Here is a 22470-nt window from a genome sequence, read left to right as displayed (position 1 = left end):
GATCGAAGCTTCAAATGCTTAACATCACGTGCTCCTAGTCAGCCTCGATTTCACTCTTAATAATCCCACATTACGAATGAATAAAAAAGAAGTTGCTTACTTAATTCTCAATCAAGATCAGGAACTAAGTCAGCTTTTAGATACAACGTCCTATTAGTAGGTGTTTACGAAAAAACAGTAAGGTCAAACTAATTTCCGAAAAATGTCAAATTCCAGTAAACAAAATTACATTACTTTAACATGTAATGGAATAAAAAGAAATCAAAACTATTAAACAAACAATTAAATTTAAATCAAATATAAATTAAATCAAATATACATAACATAATAATTTTATAAATCGTCATTAATGGGAAAAATATTTCAGTTTTTAAAAACTTTTCAATTAATAATTACTTCAAAATTGGAAATACATTTTCAATAAATACTTGTCAAATATAATCTGTGCTCCATTGAACAACATACAAACGCCACATAGTTTGGTTTACTTGGAATAATATGTGTGTAAGTAAAGTCAGTGCGGCAATCATATCAAAAGTTTTCTTCAATAACATATTTCAAAACAGGTTCAATACGCGTTAAGAGTCGCTTTGTATCATTTGTATAATAGTTTTCTTTTTTTAAATTTATTTATCTATTTATTTATTTATTCCTTAATTGGCGCATTAAAAGAAGCCTTGGTGAAGACAATTTTGATGAGAACTGGATAGCTGCCGATGAAAAGGATTCTGAAACAGAGATTCATAGGATATATCCCATGACATTTTTGAATATTTTTTCTTATTGGATTAAAATTTTACTGACCTCAAATGGACTTTGCAAAATATTAAACGGAATCGCATGCGTCCTATGATCCATGAATACAAATATTGAAACTGCAGGAAGAACTTTGAAGATAATATTGCTAACCTTTAAAAACGCAAGTTATAGGATGTGAATTTAAAAAACAATATAAAAGATACAATTCTTTTTTTCGGACTTTGAAAGATAAAATGAAGGAGTATTTTAAGAAGGTGGTTTGATGAAAGGACCTGCGATCTTTGAATCAGAGATGAGGTAAAACGTTTGGCTTATTTAAAAATTCCTAAAGTTCAGCTTTTTGAATAGTTTTCAACATTTCACCTTCAGTAACCTAAATGCAATAAAGTTAACCTTTACTGCTGCATCCCTCATGTATTGTTTTGCCTTGTCGTCCCATATGGCAGGTACGGTAATAACGAAGTGGATATCCTCTTGTACTATATCAGTGACACGATCCTTTAGTGTACCGATCAAATGATCTTTGAGGTATTTGATTGACAATGAGACTATCGTCATCGCCGGCATCTTGTGGCCTAATGCGTCTTCCATCATGGTGTTTTGTTTCAAACCCTGAGAAATAAACAATAAAGGTTTATCGCTTAGCATATCTCATTTTCTAAATTCAATGTGTATTCATTATTCCGATCATTTCAAAGTTTAAAAATCATTGTCGTCTACAGGGAACATAGATTTGTTTTCTTAATATACTTTAGATTTTGTCACATGATGTCTTCAATTTTACTTGGTACTCATAATGATCTGAAGAACTTCAAAACACAAAGTCTCGACGGCAGAACAGAAAAATGCTTTCCAAACGGCTATGACAGTGTAAGAAAATTTTGCTTACCAATGGAGAAATGCAGGCTAAGAGACTTAATCCTGACAAGAAAATCCAGAATAGAGCCCAAATCTGTCCGTTTGTAAATGACACAGTCCTCAATGCCATCTATATCTTACCTACACTGGACAAACTCGATCATAAACCAACCGTTGATGAACTAAGCAAGGCCATAAATAGCACAGCAAAACAGAAAAATATGACAGACAGCAGAAGCTGTCAAAGGTGCAAAATCTATTGTAATCAAACACCTCCAAGAGCTTCTTAGTCTCTGCTGGAAAGAGGTTGAAGTACCACAAGATATGAGAAACACTAAAATCATCACTCTCTACAAAAACACGGGCGACAATAACATCGTGGCATATCCCTGATGTGCAACAAAGGAAATGTTTTTGCTCTGATTGTCCTAAACAGACTTCAGAACCTTGCAAAGTATGTCTACCTTGAGTCACAGTTCGGCATCAAAACAGAAAGGACCACGATCAACATGATTTTCTCAATCAGACAACTGCAATTGAATTGCAGAGAACAGAGAGGGTCACTCTACATATTCATCGTTGGCTTCACAAAGACTTTCAACTTTGTCAGCAGTAGCGGATTGTTCAAGCTGCTAGAAAAGATCAGATTTCCCACAAAGCTCCTCGACATGATCGAATTGTTCCATGAAAACACGCATAATACAGTTTAGTTTGACGACTAATCCTCAGAGGTTTATGAAATACGTAGCGGATTACAGCAGGGATGTGTTCTTGCCCCTGTACTTATCAGAATATTCTTCCCTCTCCAGCTAAACATTCATTTGGCTCATCAAAACAAGGGAATCTATATTCATACAAGGTCAGATGAAAAGCTAAAACTTCACACGTCTAATAGGTATCAGGGCCAAAGAAACTGGCTGGTAACCTCTTGCATAAGGAAGGAAAACGAAAATAGCATACATACTATATTAGAGTATAATTCACGAAGTATCGAACCATTTAAGCGATCGTCTTGCTCAAACGAGATATGAGGCATCTAGTTACTTTGTACAGAATATTCCCTACGAGACTTTCGATTTTTCAGACGTATTTTTCCCCATCAAGGATTGTTCATTGGAACGAATTCCACGACGGTATCCAAAATGCTACTTTTGGTGCAAACGTTTGTTTTATCTACACTAGTGTGTAAACACTATATTATGTTTGTGGTAAATGTCGTCTTTTTCCTTCCTTATATACAGCAACAGCAAACTTGTTGAAGGTGACACCACAGCAAGAGTGACTCAGTGACCCTAAACAGCCCCACTATATTACTAACAGGATTCGGGTGGTAAAGAAATACATACATGCCTTATCACTAATGATCCGGTGAAACAACTGCGTCTGAAACACTTCGTGAGGTCCTTTCTGACCAGTATGTAAAAATAAGAATAGCTATGGTACATTATTCATATTCATAATCAGAGTCACTCTTGCTGTGGTGTCACCTTCAACAAGAAGAAAAAACTATCACAAATATACTATTTACACACGAGAAGAAGGAAAAAAACTATTATATAATATCTACAAACCCAAAATATACTACCAAACCCCCAATATCTACTATCCACACACAGGTAGAAGAAAAAGCAATCACAAATATACTATCCACACACGGGAAGAAGAAAACCCTATTACATACAATCCACAAACCCCAAATATACTATCCACACACGGGAAGAGCAAAAAATAAAATAAAAATATCTAATATCTATACAAACTTACGATGACTTAAACAACCACACAAACACACACACACACACACACACACACACACACACACACACACACACACACACACACACACACACACACACAAACACACACACACGCGCGCGCGCATCAGGAAAGGAGTGAGTGTGTATAATCACACTACCCCACATTCTCACCAATTGGCAACTAGTATAGTCTCTTTTCTAGAGATTTGGTTAGCCCTGAAAAGGTCTGTTTTTTCTAACTTTAGATGCACCAGCTTAATACTGGCACCTCCCAGGCCGGCCAACACATACACAACGTCGGCTCCAATCTTGCTTCCAATTCACAGTTCACAGTTGTTCTTGGGAGCGCAGACAGGTCTTCAGTTGTTTCACTATCCCACTCCTCCATTTGAGAGATAGTGATGAATTGCTCTTGTTCCCTACTCCTAAGCCACACTCGTGGATAATGTGGCCTCCTTATTTCCTCTTCCCAGTCTTCCGTCTGTCTGGGGAACCGCGGGTCTTGGAGGTTGTAGTAGCTGTGGTGCTTGTCGCTGAGGCGGTGTCCTAACCATAGACTTCACTTCGCTGGTCTGTCTCATGATGAGGTGAGGTAATATAGGTTTTTGCTTTTCCTCCTCTTCTTTCTTTTTTATCTTCTCCTCTTCCTCTTCTAATGCTGCACTCTATGGCAGCTCATCCAGCAGGCGTCCGGCGTACTCTAGGTACATCCGAAGTTCCAGAAGCTTGGTGAGTCTGCTCATTTTTCAAGTTGATGAATCAACGATGGGTAGCTAGATTGGCGAGCGCTTCCCTTTATATATGTGAAGCGCAGTCATGAAGGAAAACACCTCTGACACCAAAATTCACAAGGTTCATATGATTACAAAAAAAAAACATGGAACGCGCGGACCTAAAAGAAACACTCACTCAATTATTTTAAATACAAATACTAACTACAAACAAAAACACACAGACTGCATTTTGACAAGCTACGGAAACGAAATGTGGATAGACACTTCTAATTTTCATACATAACACAAAGAAACTAAGTGATTATAGACACACTTCAATTTTTGAACTTACCAACATACAATTAGCACTTGAATTAGTATCTCTTTTCTAGAGTATTGGGGTAGCTCTGAAAAGGGATGCTTTTTGTGGACGTGGAGTTATGGCAATCTTTTATCGTCTAAGATTGTGTCCCCGTCTGGTGACAGCCTTTCCCACAGCAAAGGGCCTGCTGCTTCGGAAAGAGAAGGAGAACTCTTTCATGTCCACACCACAGTCAACAATCATGTCTGGTTCCTGCTTTGCTGCTGCTCTCTCTCTCTCTCTCTCTCTCTCTCTCTCTCTCTCTCTGCTTTTCAAATATGTACTTCTCCGTCCATTCTTCTTTCTCTTCTTGATTTATTCTATGAAGTGCTCTTCTATCAGTTCTTCTGTCACTTTCAGCATTCTGACATTCTCTATCTCTTCAGGCCTTGGTATCAGACTTTGCCTGACACGATGTAAATTCACGTATCTTGGCTAGTCTCGAACACATCTTCATAGGAGGATGAGTCAACAATGGATAGTCAGACTGGAGACTGTCTAGCTTTATATGGTTAAATCGCAGACGCGATAGAAAACATCCTGAGAATGTTTAGAGTTGGAACGCTATGATAGTTTGATTTGTGGGAGAAGGATAGAGAGAAGTCAAAGAGCATGTATCATCAAAAACTTGAAAACAAACGACAAACAATATTTTCAAAACACAACATTTTTATTCAAACAACAAGCAACAATTAACCATAAAACAATTTTTGACCAGGTTGACAACGTTATGGAGTTAAGCTAGACTTCCACTAATGGAAGTCATTGAGCCATTGATATGCACTACATTTCCTAGCTAAAGACAAAAGACATCCATAATGGTTAAAAAACCATCGATCTACTTTGTCAGCGTTTCTAGAAGAGTGACGATCAAAATAGGTCACTAAATGTTCTAAAGAATATCTAATACTGCGTTGATGAAGAAAATACACACAGTATTGTCCACACACCATGGAATCTGTGCTTTGTAATTCTTCATCATAGAAACGTGTCGTCTGGGCATTTCTAATCATAAAGTCGATGATGTTGTCTTCCAAAGGTGGCAATCCATACGAATCAAAATACTCCACACTACCTTCTTCAGGAAAGTAGACGGCTTTCCAGTGGCATCCTGTGAGATGACTGTTGTCCGTGTTGATGACATAAGATTGATGGTCTTGAGGTTTGCGATGAGGCAGTTCATCTTTAGCACACACGACAGGATTCCAAGAAGCAGTGTACGAACTGTGGTTAACAAGGTAATACAGTTCCCAGGTATCGTATCCAGATTTGTGTTGTTTTGGTTTTCTTTTTTTCCACAGGTAATGATAAGTCATCAATTCAATCCGAACTGTTTGCCTGAAAATCTCTGACAAGTAACCGTTTCGACGCAGCGTCTCCGCACTTTGAGCCAAGAGAGTTTCGATGTGATGGATCTCTTGTGCCATCAGTGGAGGAGAGGAATGATCACGCAAGTCTTTATATCACTGATGCAACATGGCTTCTTCCGAGATGAGACTCCATGCTTCGTCCAGATACTCGTCCAATTTGTCTTCTTGACTCAGCATTAGACATTTATCGTGTTGAATAGACTAGGATGATTATTTTGACATCCATAGCAATCTTTCTCGGTCAATTCCGTACCTTTTCCTGACAGGTTTGTGGCAAAACAGGAGACTAAATGTTCTTTTTCTGGCCATCTGGACTTCATCACTATGACCTCTTTGTCTTTGTCTTTGGGTTGTACATCCACGGTATCCTCCCATTATATCTCCATAGATTCTCCACAATTCAAAGAGGGATAACAGTCTTTCATAGCCTCTAATAATCTATAATGACTTCTTTCAAACTGTTGATTGCTATGTTATTATCGAATTCGGAATACAAGATGATATCCACCGTGTGGTCTGAGGATGGGATTGCCAACTGAAGTTCCACACGAGTTGGGCTTAATTTTATAGGGTGGAAATGTCCCTCGTCGCTGCCTTGGTCTGGAGTAAAATCCCACAATGCGTTGAATCCTGCATAATTCTCGTACGCAATACAGTGACTGGTGTTGGTCCCTAACTGTCCGGTAGCTTCGTACAGGGACAATTACGATCTCAAGTAATTTTTCTGCTCAAAGTTAGGTTCAATAGGTCTGGTACACAAGGTCTTGTCATCGCAACTGACTTCAATTTTGCTCAATTTGTAGTGCTTAAACTCGAAAGGATTTTCATATTGGTTTCCACTGAAGGCTGAAGTCCTGACGATACCAATAATTAAACGTTTGGGTAACTGTCCTTGGAACAGATGATCTTCGATCATGGATCGCTGTCCCCTAGGAATGGTGAAGGTTATAACTTCCACGCGTCGTATTGGCAGTCGTTCGGCTTAAAGTGTGACTGATCTCGTTTCCCACTTTAGGTAACACTTCCACGCGTTGCACGCAGAGTCTTGCTTCTTGGATGATGGTTTTCTACTCGTTGGTATGAGCCATTAAATGGAAAGCGGTACTGCTGAGATTCAGTCTCAGGCGGATATCCACACCGTTCAGCAAATACTTGTGTTGCATCCACATATCCAAATGCAAACGATAATCAGTTCTAAAATACGTCCTTGCTGCATTTTCTGTCGTCGACCGATATATCCCGCATTGTGAGGGTTGTCATCTTCTGATTAAACTATTGTGTCGTTAAACGTGTTCTCGCCCTCTGCGTCAGGTTTTTATACCACGCAAGCATCCAGATGAGTGTTTCTGGCTTCTTTTCTGTACGCCAAGAGATTGTCCAGGTACGCTTGGTAAGGGTAAGCATCCATGCTGCTACTGACTAGTTTGTAATTCAAGTACAAATCCACTCCGCTAAACAAGGAATGCATGAAATTGTTGACGGGAGCTACTCGGCCATTCTCTCCCGGATTGGCGTTATCTGTCGCTTTTTTCACTTGGACTTTCAAGTACAATTAACTGCTATTAAGATCGATCTAATCTTCGGGCTGTCCTTTGGTGTCAAATACGATGGGAGCTGAATCCGTCAAAGAGGAGACAGGATGAAATTCAACCCATTGGGATTCTTGAATTGTCATCATGGTAGGTGGCAAGGCAGACAGATCTGGTTCCGACTTGGAACAGGCGCAAGACTCTCGGTGCATCATTTTTTCTTTCTTTCTTTCTTTCTTTCTCTCTGTGATTTATTTAGTAATCTAAAATGTCTAAGCCTCGGACGGCTCTTCTTTTCTTAGTTTTTCTAGTATTATGAGTGTGAAGGCTTCTGAAGTGGTATTTTCGTCGTCTCTTTCTGTCTTGTCCTTGCTATCTTGTCCTTGTCCAGGGCATTTTTATGCGTTTCTCGTCGGCCCAAAATGTCTTAGCCTGTTTGAAGCAAGACATTCTTGCCTGCTCTCAAGAAAGCTTCTCTGGGGTTTTGTTTCTCGATGATGACATTTTGGGGAAATTCATTGCCTTGCGTCAACGCGGCATCTTTCAAAGCATGCAGTCCTCTTGTCACCACCGGTTTCAACACGTGAGGCACCGAACGAAAGGCCGATTTCATCATATATCCTAAACCACGTCCTCGCTGTCGAGCGACTCCTCAGTACACTGGATATATGACTTTACGAGTCGTTAAAGAATCTTTTTTACGAAAATGGAGTTTCACCGTGACTTTCCCGTTGGTTATTAAAATATTTTGTCCCAGATCTACTTTTATAGCAATGTTGACACATTACACTGTAGAAATACGACTTACTGATGGGTAAATAGTGAGGATGTACAAATTCGTGGTGAACGTGCTAGATGTTTCCACCTTCCTCGTCAGCGTTCGGGGAATAATTCACTTTAAAAGGAATGACACGCAGTAAGGGTACGGAGGTGTGTCCCACTACGTTGTACTCCACTACATCGGAGTACACAAAGATCAAATTCGGTTCTTGGTTCAGTTCTACGGTGGAAGGAAAATGTTTTGCAAAATCCGGTAATGGTTGGCGTGGCTCCATCCTTGAGCATTTTGGCGTCTCAACCCAAAATATTATATAATCCAGTATAAAATCTAATACCTATAATTTAGTCATCCGGAAAATTTTATCAGTAGGCGACGGGCTAATCTATGGTACTCCAGGATGACATTTTTTTCTCCAAGATTTTGCTAAACATGGCATTGAATTTGGTAGCAATCGCGTTCACCAGATGTTGACCGCGAAAATAATAGCCTTCAGGAATATTCAACAGATAGGGGTAGCATTTATATTTGTTGCTAAGTGGATCAATCATAGCGCCAGATATACAGTTACTACAGTTTTGTGATTTTGCAAGTAATCTTGCACTTGTTAGTCATATACTTCGACCGCAAAACTGTTTTGATTTTCAGTGATATTTTTTATATGTATGGGGAGAATGATTTCCACCAAAGCCACTTTCCAATGGGGATTGTGATCAAATTGCATGGTCTGAGGTAATTTGGCCGTGTAACAACATAAAGTATTGTTAGGAAACTCCTCCATGGAACTGTCACTGGGTAGTGGCAAGTAAAACTGGTTGTCGTTGTTCATAATTCCAGAGTTCTGCTGCTGTCCGATGTGTCCCACGAAGTCAGATGAGTGTCTAAAAGAGCATTCCTGTTCTGGCTATTGTTATAGTGGTGACTGACGTTGTACACAAGACTCCCATTGTTCCCGTTTGAGGAGTATTTCAGGAAATGATTAGGGAGAAGGTAACCGATGCAACTGCTCAGTAAAATGATCCACAATTTGTTGCCTCCTTGTTGCAAGCTCAAATTTGCAATAGTTGCACCGATGACACAATACACCACAAAGATTTGGCAGAAAAAGACGATTTGCGTTTTAGGCACACGTTCTGCACACCACGCCCACAAGGGTTGCTTTTGTAGATCTTGCCGAGAAGAACTGGGTGAAGAAATGGTCACTGCGGTGGTAGCGGTTGAGATTGTCTTGAGGGCATGGTGGTCACATCTTTTTATAGCCGATGACTTGCGAAGCGTAGATCTAAGAATCAAATCTGGGAAGATATCCTTTCCAACGTACTTTGACTTCTTTGACACGTCGTTTTCCCACTTTCGTTCGAGAATGCTCTAGATGTTGTACACTTCGTCTTCTATTTTGGTCACGCGTTGTGAATGGGGCAAGTAAAACGCTCCTTTGAACACTTCCCCGTTCACGTCTTCCAATTTATAGACGGCAGGATGACGGCCACGCACTCGTCCAGTGACACGAAACAGTTCGGTGGTTCAGTTGGGTAAGTAACCTTTGTCGAAAGTGTGTTTGTGTTTGCCAATGCGCACCAAATATCCTGCTGCCACCACTCCACCTTTCTTCGGGACAGTCACCGTCGGGGATGTACCAAACAGGCGCTCCACTTTGTTGTCGGAAGTCACGTCTTGGGGGGGGTGCACATCAGACGCTTCGATGGTAAGATTGGTTGTAAGCTTGAACCAAGTGCGGTAAGAGGTCGATGTACTTGAGAGTATGTTGATGCGTAAAATATTTCCACATGCATTTTTTCAAAGTGCGTTAGAAACACTCCATAATGCTGGCTTTTGTTCCACAATGCTGGCTTTTGTTCCACGGTGTTGGCTTTGGGTTCGTGATTCTCGGTGGGGAAAACTGAATTTTGTGTGGAACGCTTGGTTCAGAAATTCAGTGTTTTTGTCGGTTTGCCATCGAAGAGGGTGATGACCGCTTTGTTTTAACACGAGTTTGAGGGTTCGAACGAACTCACTGCTCGATTTCGAAGTCAATGGCACGATACAGGCAAATTTGGAAAAGACGTCGACGACACAAAACATATATTTATAGCCACGATTGTAGGTAGCCAAATGAGAGACATGGGCAAAATCGGCTTGCCATTAATGATCGATGCCCTCCACTCGGGTGCGACTTCAGGAAAAGATTGGATGTGTGTAAAGTGCATGTAGCTTGTTCCTGTAACCATCGTTGCGCTTGAGACAAACGGAGACTTTTCAGACGGATTTTGGCGCACGATACAATTCCTGAACTCCTCCGTATTCCGCAGGATGGGCTGGATCATAGTAAATGCTGGATAACACCTTCTCCATTTTCTAATAACTCACCCATTCTTCGGTGATGCTACTTTGGATAGGTGAAATGGTGGCTTGGAAACGGCTTTACGTCTCCGATGTTCCACTGGAGTAGAGGTCGAGGAAAGTGGTGATAGTTGGGGTGGTAATGAGATGGCTTTAGTCTTCTTTTCTTTTTTCACTTCTGGTTTCCCTTCCTTCTTTTTTGACTTCTGTCGAAGGAGGTGTGGACATCACCCTTTTAACCTAAGCTTTCTGTTCTTCTCTTTGGGGAGTGGGGGAAGGGGTCAACAAGGAGGAGGAAATCTTACTAGGAATGGGAGCTGCTGACGGTGTTTGAAAGATGTCTCGTACCTCTTCTTCCTCAGGCATTCGAGGCGCTGAGTCTGGCTTGACCTCTGGAGGTGATGGTGATGGACTTTTCATCAGGACTTTAAAATCTTTCAGAGTGAGCAGAGCTGTTTCGTCTACAGCTTTATGGTGAAAGAGTTCAGTCGTTGCAATAGTTGACGATACTTTTGCGATTATTCTGTTTCGGACAAATCGTTGCGATCCATTAACGATTGCAATTCGTGTTGTAACTGGGACATCTTGGTCATATTTAGATTGGGAGGCAAATGCGGGGTCTGTTGTTCTTGACAACGATGGAATTCCATCCATCGTTTATAAGGCACTAAAGTCAGTTATCGTCCTTCCATCAGTTTCCAAGTGTCATGTTTGATATCTTTTAACTCCTGAGGTGCCTTTTATCTTCTTGTCCCTTTTATCTTGGACCTTTGGCGAGTAAAACATTTTCCAAGAGTCCCAACGTAGATCCTACTATTACTTAGGTAAGGATTCCTAACAGAGGTAAAATTCCTCTGCGTTGCACCAACATCTTTTTCTTTTGACGAATGGGTATTTTCTTTTGGACCATTTGGTGAAGAACGTATCGATGCTTGGCTAAGCATTTTTTCTTACGTGTAAACAAAGGTATCGTAACTTTCACGACATTCAAACGACATTCGCACACGGTATCGATGATATTTTTGGAGGCGGTCTGAATCATTTGTTTTCGCATGGGTAGAGAGGCTTTGAACAGGACGGACAACACGTCCCAATGTCTGGCTAAACAAGGAGGCAGTCTTTTCCTTTTCTTTCCTTTGGGGAGTGAAGAAGGATGTTTTCTGGGAGGTGACATCATTGTCAATTCCAGGGCACACACCAAAAATACACTGACGTCGTGACTTAGTACACGCCGTTTTATCTTTTTATGACTATCGCTTCGTCAAAAAGGTGACGATGTATTTTCCAAAATCGCCAAAGAATCCTGCTCTTTGGTTGCTTATCTTTTTCTTTGGACGCCTGTGTCGTTTCTGGGGTGACGTCGATGCTTTGCTAAGCGTTTTTTCGGATGACAAAATTGTCCTATTCTTTCTCCTTTTTCTTTTTGTGCAGGAGAACGACGATGGTGACGGTGTGCATTTCTTTGAGGGGACATCTTTGGGTACTCAGAAGTACAAAAGCACTGATCCCCATGCCTTTGCAACAAGTCCTTTTTTATACTGGAATGTGTCGCCACTGATTGTCTTTACGTCGTATCAAATTGATGACAGGCATCACACATCGTGGAGGGGATCGCAATGGACTAAATCGGGATAGTTCTTCCTTGCTTGAACAAATCCAGTAAACTGTGTAACATGCCCGATCTCACTTGGAATTTGATTTTGGGGCAGGTACTTAGTGAGCAGGTGCTGCTGCAGCTAAAGAGGAGGAGTGTGTCACCGTTGGAGAAGTTCTTGGAGACGCGGGTTTCCATTGTTTCATGAAACGAGGAAGAACGGGTGTCAAATTGGGTTTGGCAGACATCCACAACAACGGAGAAGTGGAACAACCTGAGGCTACTCGAGACGTGGTCACCGTCGCTGCAGGTCGTGGCTTTTGAATGTAAGGTTGCACCCTGGCTGAAGTGCCTCTCTTGCGGGTAGAAGCTGTTTTCTGTTGGATTTCTTTTTCTGGCGACTTTTCTTTTTCTTTTTTTGTGGGCTTTTCTTTTTCTTGGGCTGTGATCTGGTCTTCACACCGTTGCTCTTTTTCTTCTTTTGGGTTTGTTTGGCTTATTTTGGGAGTGGCTTTATTCTTAGGGAGAACATTGGGGGCATTATGATCCCATTTTAAGAGAGAGAGCGAATGATGACACCTCCTAGAGAACCGCTACCTCCAGATTTCAAAATGATTTGCCTTTTGGTTTGAGTGCCGATGCGGAGACTGGGCAGTTGCGTCAAGGCCACTTTGTTTCTCTCCAAAAAAGCGTTTGGTTTGATGAGGAATGTAAATGATGCCTTTCAGTAATTGACGTGCTGTCACCGTAAACCATCGTAAGAATTCTTTGAGACTGGCTTCTAACACACGAGCACGTATTTGTGGATTTTTGTTCGCGACTGATGCCGTAAAAGGTACGAATCAATTTGACGGGAAGATCAGACTGAAGGGACGTTATGTTGCTGCTGTGTGAGATAGACCCAAAGGAAAAAGGTACGAAATCGCAAATAATCGGAGGTGGCGGGTTTTAAATCCACAAGTAAATAGACGTGTGGGGTTTGAGTGGCATCGTCGTACGCATGAGTCAGCCAAGGCGATCCTAACTGTTAAGATAAGACTTGCACTTGTGATTTATATCTAGCACTTTTAAACAAGACCACGTAATGAACATTGAGGCTGATGGCGCGATAGGCTTTACTTTGTAGAAACATGTCGTCGAAAATAATCAGATGTGTTTGACTAGGGTCAGACACGATCCCGTCGTCTTCGCTAGGAATGCCTTCCACAAACACGATGAAATCGCCTTGACTTTCTCGCAAGAGACTGTACGCCGATTGCCACTCTTTGTAACACCACACGATCCGTTGAGCTTGACGAACGATCAAATGATGTTTATGATGGATCAGACGTTTGACATATTCGGTTTCGCCTGAACCGCTAGGTCCGGCAATTAACATGTTAAACGATGGCGAAGATACAAGGCCTCCCATCTAGCACGATCTAAGTGTTCGCCGATGACTTTGAAAATGGAGGAAAAGGGAGTAGAGACAGTAGAGGTAGCCATAGTGTAAGGAATGTCACTTTTGACACGAAGACAAGACAAGAGATTTTACACTTTTTTTCAGGACGCGTTTATTCTTTTGAAATGGAACAACACGAAAGACAAAATTACATACAAGCCAAATTGTTAAGTACAGCGATACAATACATATCACAATGATCAAAGTGGAATATAAACAAGTGACTGTATAACATGTTTTTGGTACCAAAGGTGTAATGTTCTTACAGTCTCTACATTGGGTACAGGTGTCCTCCCGGAATGGCCTTTCAGGAATGTCCATGAGAATCCTGTCCTGAAGGGAGTGGTTGTCATTGGTGTCACGTTCTTCTTCTGGCACTGTCACTAACACGGATTTAAAAGTTACTTTTTTCACTGGACGTTTCAATTTAGGATCACACCTCTTGTGCGTAATTTGCCATTTGTTTGGTCCAAGCCTGGAAACACCAACGTTTCCAGTCACGTACATCTGTCCAGTGAGGGTTTAAGTCACAAGTTACACACACATTGTCGTACACATCTTCAGTACCTAAAGTTTGGCGAATCTTTTTGCCCGTAGATGTCGAAATGTATCCAGATGCAAACGCAAGGCTTTTAACAAGATGAGTCTCTCGTGGACATTTAAAAGGCCGACTTTCATGTTTTATTTGTGTTAAGTACTGTTCGTAAAGAGCCCACAAGAAATCGGCTGGTAAACGAAATCCCAGATAGGAAGATACTAAGACACACGCCATACGACGATCCCAATTCAATAAACACAGTTCACGTAATAAGTGTTGGTAATCCTCCACCGTTTGAATACTCTTATGATTTCCTTCCACGGAACATGTTGTATCACTTCTGATAAAGGACGTGGCATGGTAGCCTGTTTTTAAACCTCATTTTGTCGGAGGCAATAAGTGTACATTCTGCACAAAGATGATCGTACTCCAGATGCGAATCTAAATGGTTTAGTCACTAACTTGCACATCAAAACACACAGTTCAGAAGTTTCTTCTTGAGCTAAGTTTATGCTGTGTAAAAAATTTTGGCAATCATCTAACTCGTCCTCTGGAATTTGTTGCAGTATGTCTACCTTGTAGTAAAAAGAAGCAGTCACAACAAACCAATCCTTCTCGCCCATGTCCAGTCTAACAATGTCTGACCACTGGATCACTTTCATCTGAATCAGTCCTCTTATAACATTCAGGTACCAGTGGTTCCAACATCGTTAATGTGACGGATGAAATTGTTATATGCGTTTCATTTGTATTTTCACCAGCTCTCGGTAAACGCGTTCTCTCAACTCCACAGGCAAACCAGGAATGTTCTCTTGTAAAGTATCCATTCACTGTCCTCCAAAAATCGCTAGGTCGTGGCCAGTAGCCTCGTGTATATTTGTGACTGAAGTAGTGTCCTCCAATAATCAGTCTTCGTTTAGTTTGTAAAAGAGCATAGTTTCAAAATGGAGAAATGATTTTGAGTTTGCGTTTCACTTATATTTGGACCAACTCTTGGTAAATGCGTTCTCTCAATTACGTGGCAAACCACGAATGTTCTCTTGTAAAGTATCCATTCGGAGATTACTGAAGTCGTCATGCAGGGCAATTCACTCGTTCTTGTCCTTCGTCAAGACAAATTTGAGTGACCAAACATCGTGAGCATTTCGATCCACAATGATTGTGTTGCTCTCGATTGTTATAGCCATAGTCACATTTTTCACAATAATAAATGTATCCCAGGAATGCAGCGATACTGGTGAAGGCATCGAAAAGTTCAAAGTGATGATAGACGTGAATGTATTTTCCGTCTTTGAAATCTTTGCCTCGAAACAACAAAGGTCCACGCACTTCTTGAGGGTGTGCTTTCAAGGTGTAGCGTGGAGCCAAGGCGTCTTGCAATTTTTTCATTTCAAGAATACCACAGAGTGTGTCTTTGGATAACCCCGCTTGCTGTAACAAGAGTTCTGATTCTCTTAGTTGTTTGGTTCGGTCCGATTGTCGACTGTTCTCCCAGTCTCTTTTCCATTCTAACGTGTCGTTCTTGTCGGCATACGTTCGTCCTACGACGATGGCACGGAATAAATACATCTTATCTTGAGGGTTGTTAATTCGGACGAGACTCTTTTTGGTGCTGCGAAGGTAGTCCACCAATAACACCCTTTTGCGTCCTGTCCCTTGGGGAAGAGGCACATGGCACATGAACAGTGTTGATTTTCCATCGGTGATGTGAAACGTGTTGTTGGATTCTTGCACGTGTTGAATGTTGTCGAAGACTTTGGAAGGTGTCAATTCTGCTGGGCTGCAAAACTCGATCCAAAAAGGGAACTTCAAACTCTCGTGATGAATGGAAAGTCTCAAGCGATCGTCTTCTTTGGCTTCGCATTGCCGTTTCAGTGTAGCTAAAGAAGAATCCCACAACTCGGTGATGAACCCTTGTTCTTTCTCCAGCGGTAAGTTGGACTTGAAATCTTTAAACTTCACTGTGTACGTGTAAGTCGCAGTTCAAAATTTTCTAGCGGAGCGCTTTTCCGTCTCTCGAATGTGGTAGTACTTTTGAGGAGTTAATGGTTGACTATGGTTGGGTGAAGAATCTCCGGGTCTGGATTCTGGCTCACTCATGTCATTTTCAAAATTGCTGGTATGAATTTGAGCCAAGATTCAGATACTGTGCGAGGTGATAAATCACGTTTCTGCCTCTTACTTTCTTCTCCTTGTTGCACGAAATGATGCAATCGTTTCATTTTGACTGCAAAAAGTCAAATGACTACATTTTGAACTTCATGGGTCCCTATATCGATTTCAAACCAGTGTCTTCCATATATAAAGAGCCAATGTCTTCCCTTCCAGTATTCATTTCACTCTCAAACCGACCAGAACGATGGAAGAGCCCACATAGATCGAACTTCTGATCAGAGCTTTGCGAGGTGTCATACGAAAGTTTTCTTTAGACAAGCCGACGTACTACTCCCCCTCCTTTTGAGATAAATGTCAAGATACTTGCTATGTCTGTAAGAAAGGGCATTGAGCTACAAAGTATCCAGACCGTCAGAAAACCAAGTCGGGTGTCAGAAGAGACAAAGGTCAAGATACATGTTATCATTGTAAAGAGAAAGGACATTGGTCTTCAGAATGCCCTAAGAAACAACAGGAGCAAGAGGACGAGAGGGGTTCAGAACAGGCAGATGAGGTACCCTCCCAATAGGAAGAACCTAGACACGTCCAGAAAGAGACAAAAGTAGAAGAAAAGAAGACGAGGAGAAAGTGAGGAAGAAAAACCCGTGAAAGTGAAGAAATTAAAAAAAACAACAAACAGACGTTGTGAAAAAAGACACAGAAGAAGTCTATGAACTTTTTAAAGTGTTGTGTTGTGAACTGGATTGTAATATTTGTAAGAGAATAGACCAGACAGAAAACGTGTCTCTTGGTTTTTATTTCTATAATCATAATAAGAACAAGCACTGACACACTCACTCACACACACGTACATCAAAGGACAAAATAGGGATTTTGAGTTTTAATTGATTTTGGCAAAATTAATGCTATCTCTTTTCGAGAGAAGTGAATGGCCCTGAAATGGACCGTTGGGTGTGTTGTTTTATATAAAAAAAAATCAGTAACGGGAAGTAATCAGCTTTAACTGCCTTAAGACTTTGCCACGGCCAAGGCCTACTTTTGGACTGGCTTCTGTCAATGATTTGGTAGAAATCACTAGGGTGGATATATCAGGCGTAGTAACAGGGTTGGACAGTTTGGCACGAGAAGGTCTTTTCCTCTTGGGTCGTAATAAAGAAGTCTTATAGATTTGTTTTAGGCTCCTTAACCCTGCTAAAATATCTAAGAGTACCTTCATCGCTTGACTTTCACTGTCCCCCTTCTCACCTAGACCTTGTTTCTTCTCTGCTGATTCTTCTTCTTCCTGTCGTTTCCTTCTTCTTGCCTCTTCTTCTTGCTGCTGCTGTTGAAGGAGAAAAACTTGTTCTGCTTCTTTCTTCTGCTGTAAAAATTTCTCCAATTCTTCTTGTCTCTGTTTACAATCATCAACGTGTGGTAAAGAAAGAGAAGGTGGTGAAGGTGCTGAAGAGAGAAAATCCACTAAATCCCAATTAAAATCGGCCTCTTCTGGAAGTAGGACAGTGTTGACTTTGGTAGCTGCTGCTATACCGTCGCTTCTCGTCTCCACTGCCGGTGCACCCCAATTCATCGTCTTCTTAGTTTCCGTCATGTTTGAAAACCCTGTCGCGTTGATTCACAGACGCTAGCGAACCTATATAGGGAATTTGACGTCACAGGTAGCTCTCTTCGGATTGGAAGACAGGCTCCACACTGTGACTGAATTTTGTAACGCGTGTTAGGATTGGTGAAAAAAATATGTCCCTTTCCACTATAAATAACCTCTTTCACTTCATTCCCTTCACCGGTTCTCGTCGCAAGATGTGGACTAACGTTGACTCATCTACCCTCGTATCGTCGATGCTGTTCCGTACCGACTTACCCATGTATGTCAGATCATCATGGACAATCATCCGGATCACCGATACGACCGTTTGGAAAAGAGGAATCTAGGTAGAGAGACAAGGCTCTCTGAAGAGAGTCCTCATCTAAGATCCTGAAGTCAGAAGAAGTTTGAGGAAGAGAAGAAGACCTATGCAATGCCTTCTACGTAATGGTGTTAACAAAAATACCAAAGGCCCTTTTCAGGGCGACTCATATGCCTCGAAAAGATTTGCTTTCTTGCCTAAAAAAGTTTTTAGTCGGTTGTATAGTTATTTGTGTGATATATCGATGTTCATCAATCTATGTATGTGTCGTATATCTATGTCTCTGTCTATAAAGAAGTTGTATGTCTCGCCCCGCCAAGCGCTGTTTTCTAGGTATAGTTTATGAACTAGCTGAACTTACCCGTCACCCGCGACCCGCTGAACTAACTCAATTTCCCTTGACGCTAAACGTGCTCAGGCTGTGCTAAACAAAAATCTTGACCCTAAACGTGCCCAAGAAGGGGGGGGGGGGGTCTGTAATGTCTGTAACGTATTTTATCATAGACCCTAAACATGCCCAGGGTGATTTAAAAAGTGTTGACCCTAAACGTGCCCACGACCTTTTTGACTGGATCTCCCATTGACCTAAAACAGCCCTACTATACTACTCCTGTTCACTATCTACCATCTATGAATATAATGATCAAATTTTGAATGTCTCAATATTTCAGTTCACAACATTTGCTGTTTGAAAATATGTGCGTCTAATAATGTACATAATGTTGTCAACTCATATATAATTAGTAAAACAACATTTTGTTCAACAACGATGTGCTACTTCAGATTTTCCCATTCCCACTTCGTATGAACCTTAAACGTCTGACTATTAGGTACGTAGGTTTAACAGTAATTAGTCAGATCAAATATTTGCTCTGAAATATCTGATGAAACGAGCTATAACAATGCATAAGATTTGCTAAAGCATACAAATATGACCTACCTCTGTATTGTGAAGGAGCATTTTGAACTGCTTGAAGAAATACCAGTTTTCGTGTTCTCCGTCTAGAGCTAGGTCGGCATACTTGTTCTCTGCCTCATAACCGAAGGAATGGAACTCCTGTTTTGGTGTCAGGAGGATACATGTTGGAGTCTTCAGTGATATCAGCTGTGTTGACCCAGCTACCCAGGCCTGGTTAACTTGTACCTTCATTGGATCGCTCGAAAACGAAAATGCATATCCGCTAAAGGTTGTCCCAAAGTCAACTGCGGCGACAAGAAGTCGCCCACATTCAGATTTAAATGCCATCTTAGCTCAATCGTTCCAGATCTGTTCTCCGTCTCATATATGTTCCTAAGCATATAGAAAAAGGCAGCTTATTTAATGTTCGAAATTAGAGCCAGAACTTTATGTAGACCGCGTCTTTGCTGTCGTTTCCTGGAAATTGTGTGATTAAACTGCTGCCTTGTCTGTATCAGGTATACATCCCTTAATATAAGATCTGTTGTTTTTATAGATACCGATATAAATCTTGACATGTTTATCAGCTAATATAAGGTTATTTTCAGATCATGGGATACAAGTTTCTCAACTTCTTTTCATATGTGTGGTCAAGTTTAACAACTAAAGATAACATTTGACCAGAAACTCAGAGCAAAATTTAATCACTTCCAAATGACATAAAAGATTTTCTTCGTGGAATGAAAATTATGTAAAGAAAATCAAGATGACAGTGGTTTATTTCACTCAATCGTATATTTAATAAAAGGTGCATGTGATGCTCGCTTGATTTCAAAAGCCAAAATAAAACTGATTACAAATACATTGGTGCGAATTTTTTGTTTTATGGCACATAAATTGTTCTTAATTGCGACTGAACCCTATTTTGTATACTGGCTTGTATAAAAGGTGCTGGAAGAAATAGATAAAATAAAACAACATATAAAAGCAAGTATTGCGGTAGTGACTACAGTGCGAATTCCTATTCTCATACCATCCCGCTTGTCTGTAAACCCCACCATCACCCCACCCATTTTAAAAACGAAAAGCATCAAGGATGTAAATAAATACACAAGACTTAGTCATTTCAGTCATTGATTTATAATTTCTAACCTAACTGTGGCCAAGGGGTCCCTAACACTTCGAATTATTGGCGTTTCAACGTAAACGGAAGCTCCCGATGTAAACATGCGAAGAAACTGTCGTCTTCACCCACTATTTGCATTGCCTAGTTTTAATATTTCTGAATCAAATTGAACAAATAAATAGGAGGAACTCTTGTACACATGTCTTCAAAGAAATGTAAATCCAAAATTTACGGAACTAATGAGATTTTCAAAAACCGTGAATTACATCACATCTGTTTCTTGAAAACATAGACTGACTCAAGCAAATATGGCGACCGTGTTGCAAATGAAACTCCCTATTAATTCGAAATGCAATCAAGTCGACAGTGTTTGGGACCCTTTGCGAAAATCAGTTGGAAATTATAAATCAATAAATGATGAATAGGTTTTGCGCAATTTTTATTTCCGATGTCTTCTGTTTTATTACAATCGGTGGGGTGGGGGTACCAACAAAGAGGAGGTGTGAGAATATAAAATATACACAACGGAATATTGCCAAACATGACAAAATTCTCTATGAAATGTAAGAAATTAAGAATAATTTATCTGAAAAGAAAGATCAGAAAGGTAAATGTATAAACTGGGATAGTGAGACTACAACAAATACGACACATATAAATTTTTAGACAATTTACATCCTGGTTGTAGGGGCCCCGAGTGGCCGAGTGGTCTAAAGCGCTCTTCGTTACGGATCACTGCCATCTCACCTCTGTCTGCGGCGGTTCGAGTCTAGGATTCAGCCAATGTGGGTATGTGAGAAAGCTTGCCTGTAGCTTCTCGTGGGTCGGTGGTTCTTTCCGGGGTTTTCTCGGGTTCTTCCTCCACCATTAATACTGGCCGCCATGTATAGCCTATCGTGTGCTGAAAAATGGCGTTAAACCCCACAACAACAACAACATCCTGGTTGTATGTAATTTGCATCTAAATAACAGTAAACATTTTCATGCTTGTAATAACGAGTACCTGAAAAGCTATATTGCATCTAATTTAATGATATTCTAAAACTTAAAGAAGTATTTAGAATTACTAATGAGTTATGTGTACCTACCAATAACCAAGACAAAGTCTCAACCAGGTGTACAAAATACTAGACCATCTTGGCATGTCAAGAAACGGTATATCTAGAATTAAGGGGCAATAAATCTAACTAAACCTTTCAGGACAATGGTATTTACGTATAATTTACTTCCTGCAACTGTCTAATTTTAAGACGGTCATTGAGTATTCAGCTAAATATTAAGTAAACATTATTATAAATCCCCTTATTTCTGGATGGATATGAACTTTTTCAAACAAAGAAAGAATAATGTGCTTTCCTTATCTCAAATCTTTACATTCATTGACATGAAATACCCAGGTTTAATCTTCGAGTCTTAAGGTATTTCGGTGAAACTTTAACTATTTATCTCCCCTCCCTTTTTACTTGCCTAAACTACTCCGCTCCATTGACATAACGTATTCTTTAATATTCACTTATCATGTTGGCTGTTCTCACACCTTTGATTTACTTATCTTATTCACAAGCGCAAGTAATCAACATTTGATAAATAATTTCAAAACTACTGTAAAAACAATAAAAGTGAAAATATGGCAATTATTTCAAATTCTGTTTGATCTTTGTCAACAATCACTGTCTATATTTTGGGGGGGGGGATTGAGAAGGGAGGGGGCTAAATTTATTCTTTATTTATTACCGAAGAACTAGCCAGCCAGTCGGTAGCATCAGATCAGATTAGAAATAGTCAATAATTCAGCATTTTTAAGGTAATAGAATTTCATTCTTAGTCATAATAAAACTAAACCAATATTCAGTGCCGGATTAAACCCTGTGAAGGCCCTTAGGCAGCTGAAATCTTGGGGGCCCCCCTCGCAAATTATCTTCTAATACGTTTTATCAATATTATTTTGATCCGTTGCCACCGGGCCTACTCTGCCTATTTTCTGAGTTGAATAAGTATTTATAAATAGAGTGAAAAATTGAAAGAGAAATCGCCCCATGGAGAACTCGCCCTGGGAGAACTCGCCCCATGGAGATCTCGCCTTGGGTGAACTCATCCCATGTGTCAGAAGAAGTCGCCCCATGGTGGTCGGAGAAGTCGCACCACTTCGCCTGGAGAAGTCGCCCCAAGGATCATATATAGTAGCAGCAGGGGAGGCGAACAGACCTTTTGTAGAAGCGTCCAAAATACGAAATAAACCTTCCTAAAAAAATGATTAATAACCTTAAAAATCAAAATAACTAAATACGCTAAGGATTCTCTTCGAAAGTTCCTAAAAGAATTTCCCTCTTGGGGGTTAGTCCACGTTATTTCTCCAACTGAAAACTTGTCGATGGCGAGAGTATTACAA

The 22470-nt window shown here is 40.5% G+C and overlaps 1 protein-coding gene across 3 annotated transcripts in view; it reads right to left on the bottom strand.

Moving 5' to 3' along the window:
- The window catches only part of LOC149780711 (heat shock 70 kDa protein 12A-like), a 54560-nt gene extending 33307 nt beyond the window's left edge, over positions 1–21253 (bottom strand). The window contains exons 1-3 of one of the 3 annotated variants that reach the window (XM_089937758.1): positions 21170–21253; positions 18998–19348; positions 1153–1371 (exon numbers count right to left, since the gene is read on the bottom strand). In XM_089937758.1, the coding sequence (XP_089793884.1) occupies positions 1153–1371; positions 18998–19303 (525 nt within the window). In that variant the 5' untranslated portion in view covers positions 19304–19348; positions 21170–21253. Of the gene's footprint in view, positions 1–1152; positions 1372–18997; positions 19349–20756; positions 21020–21169 lie in introns of those variants that run through there. The other 2 variants (XM_089937760.1, XM_089937759.1) reach the window with 2 other exon arrangements.
- Positions 21254–22470: the final 1217 nt, after the last annotated feature.

This window comes from Sinohyriopsis cumingii, chromosome 16 (assembly GCF_028554795.1).
Source record: "Sinohyriopsis cumingii isolate HCF-2022 chromosome 16, ASM2855479v2, whole genome shotgun sequence".
NCBI classification, from domain to species: Eukaryota; Metazoa; Mollusca; class Bivalvia; order Unionida; family Unionidae; genus Sinohyriopsis; species Sinohyriopsis cumingii.
Note: the sequence above shows the minus strand (reverse complement) of the source record. Positions and strands in the feature narration are given on the sequence as shown.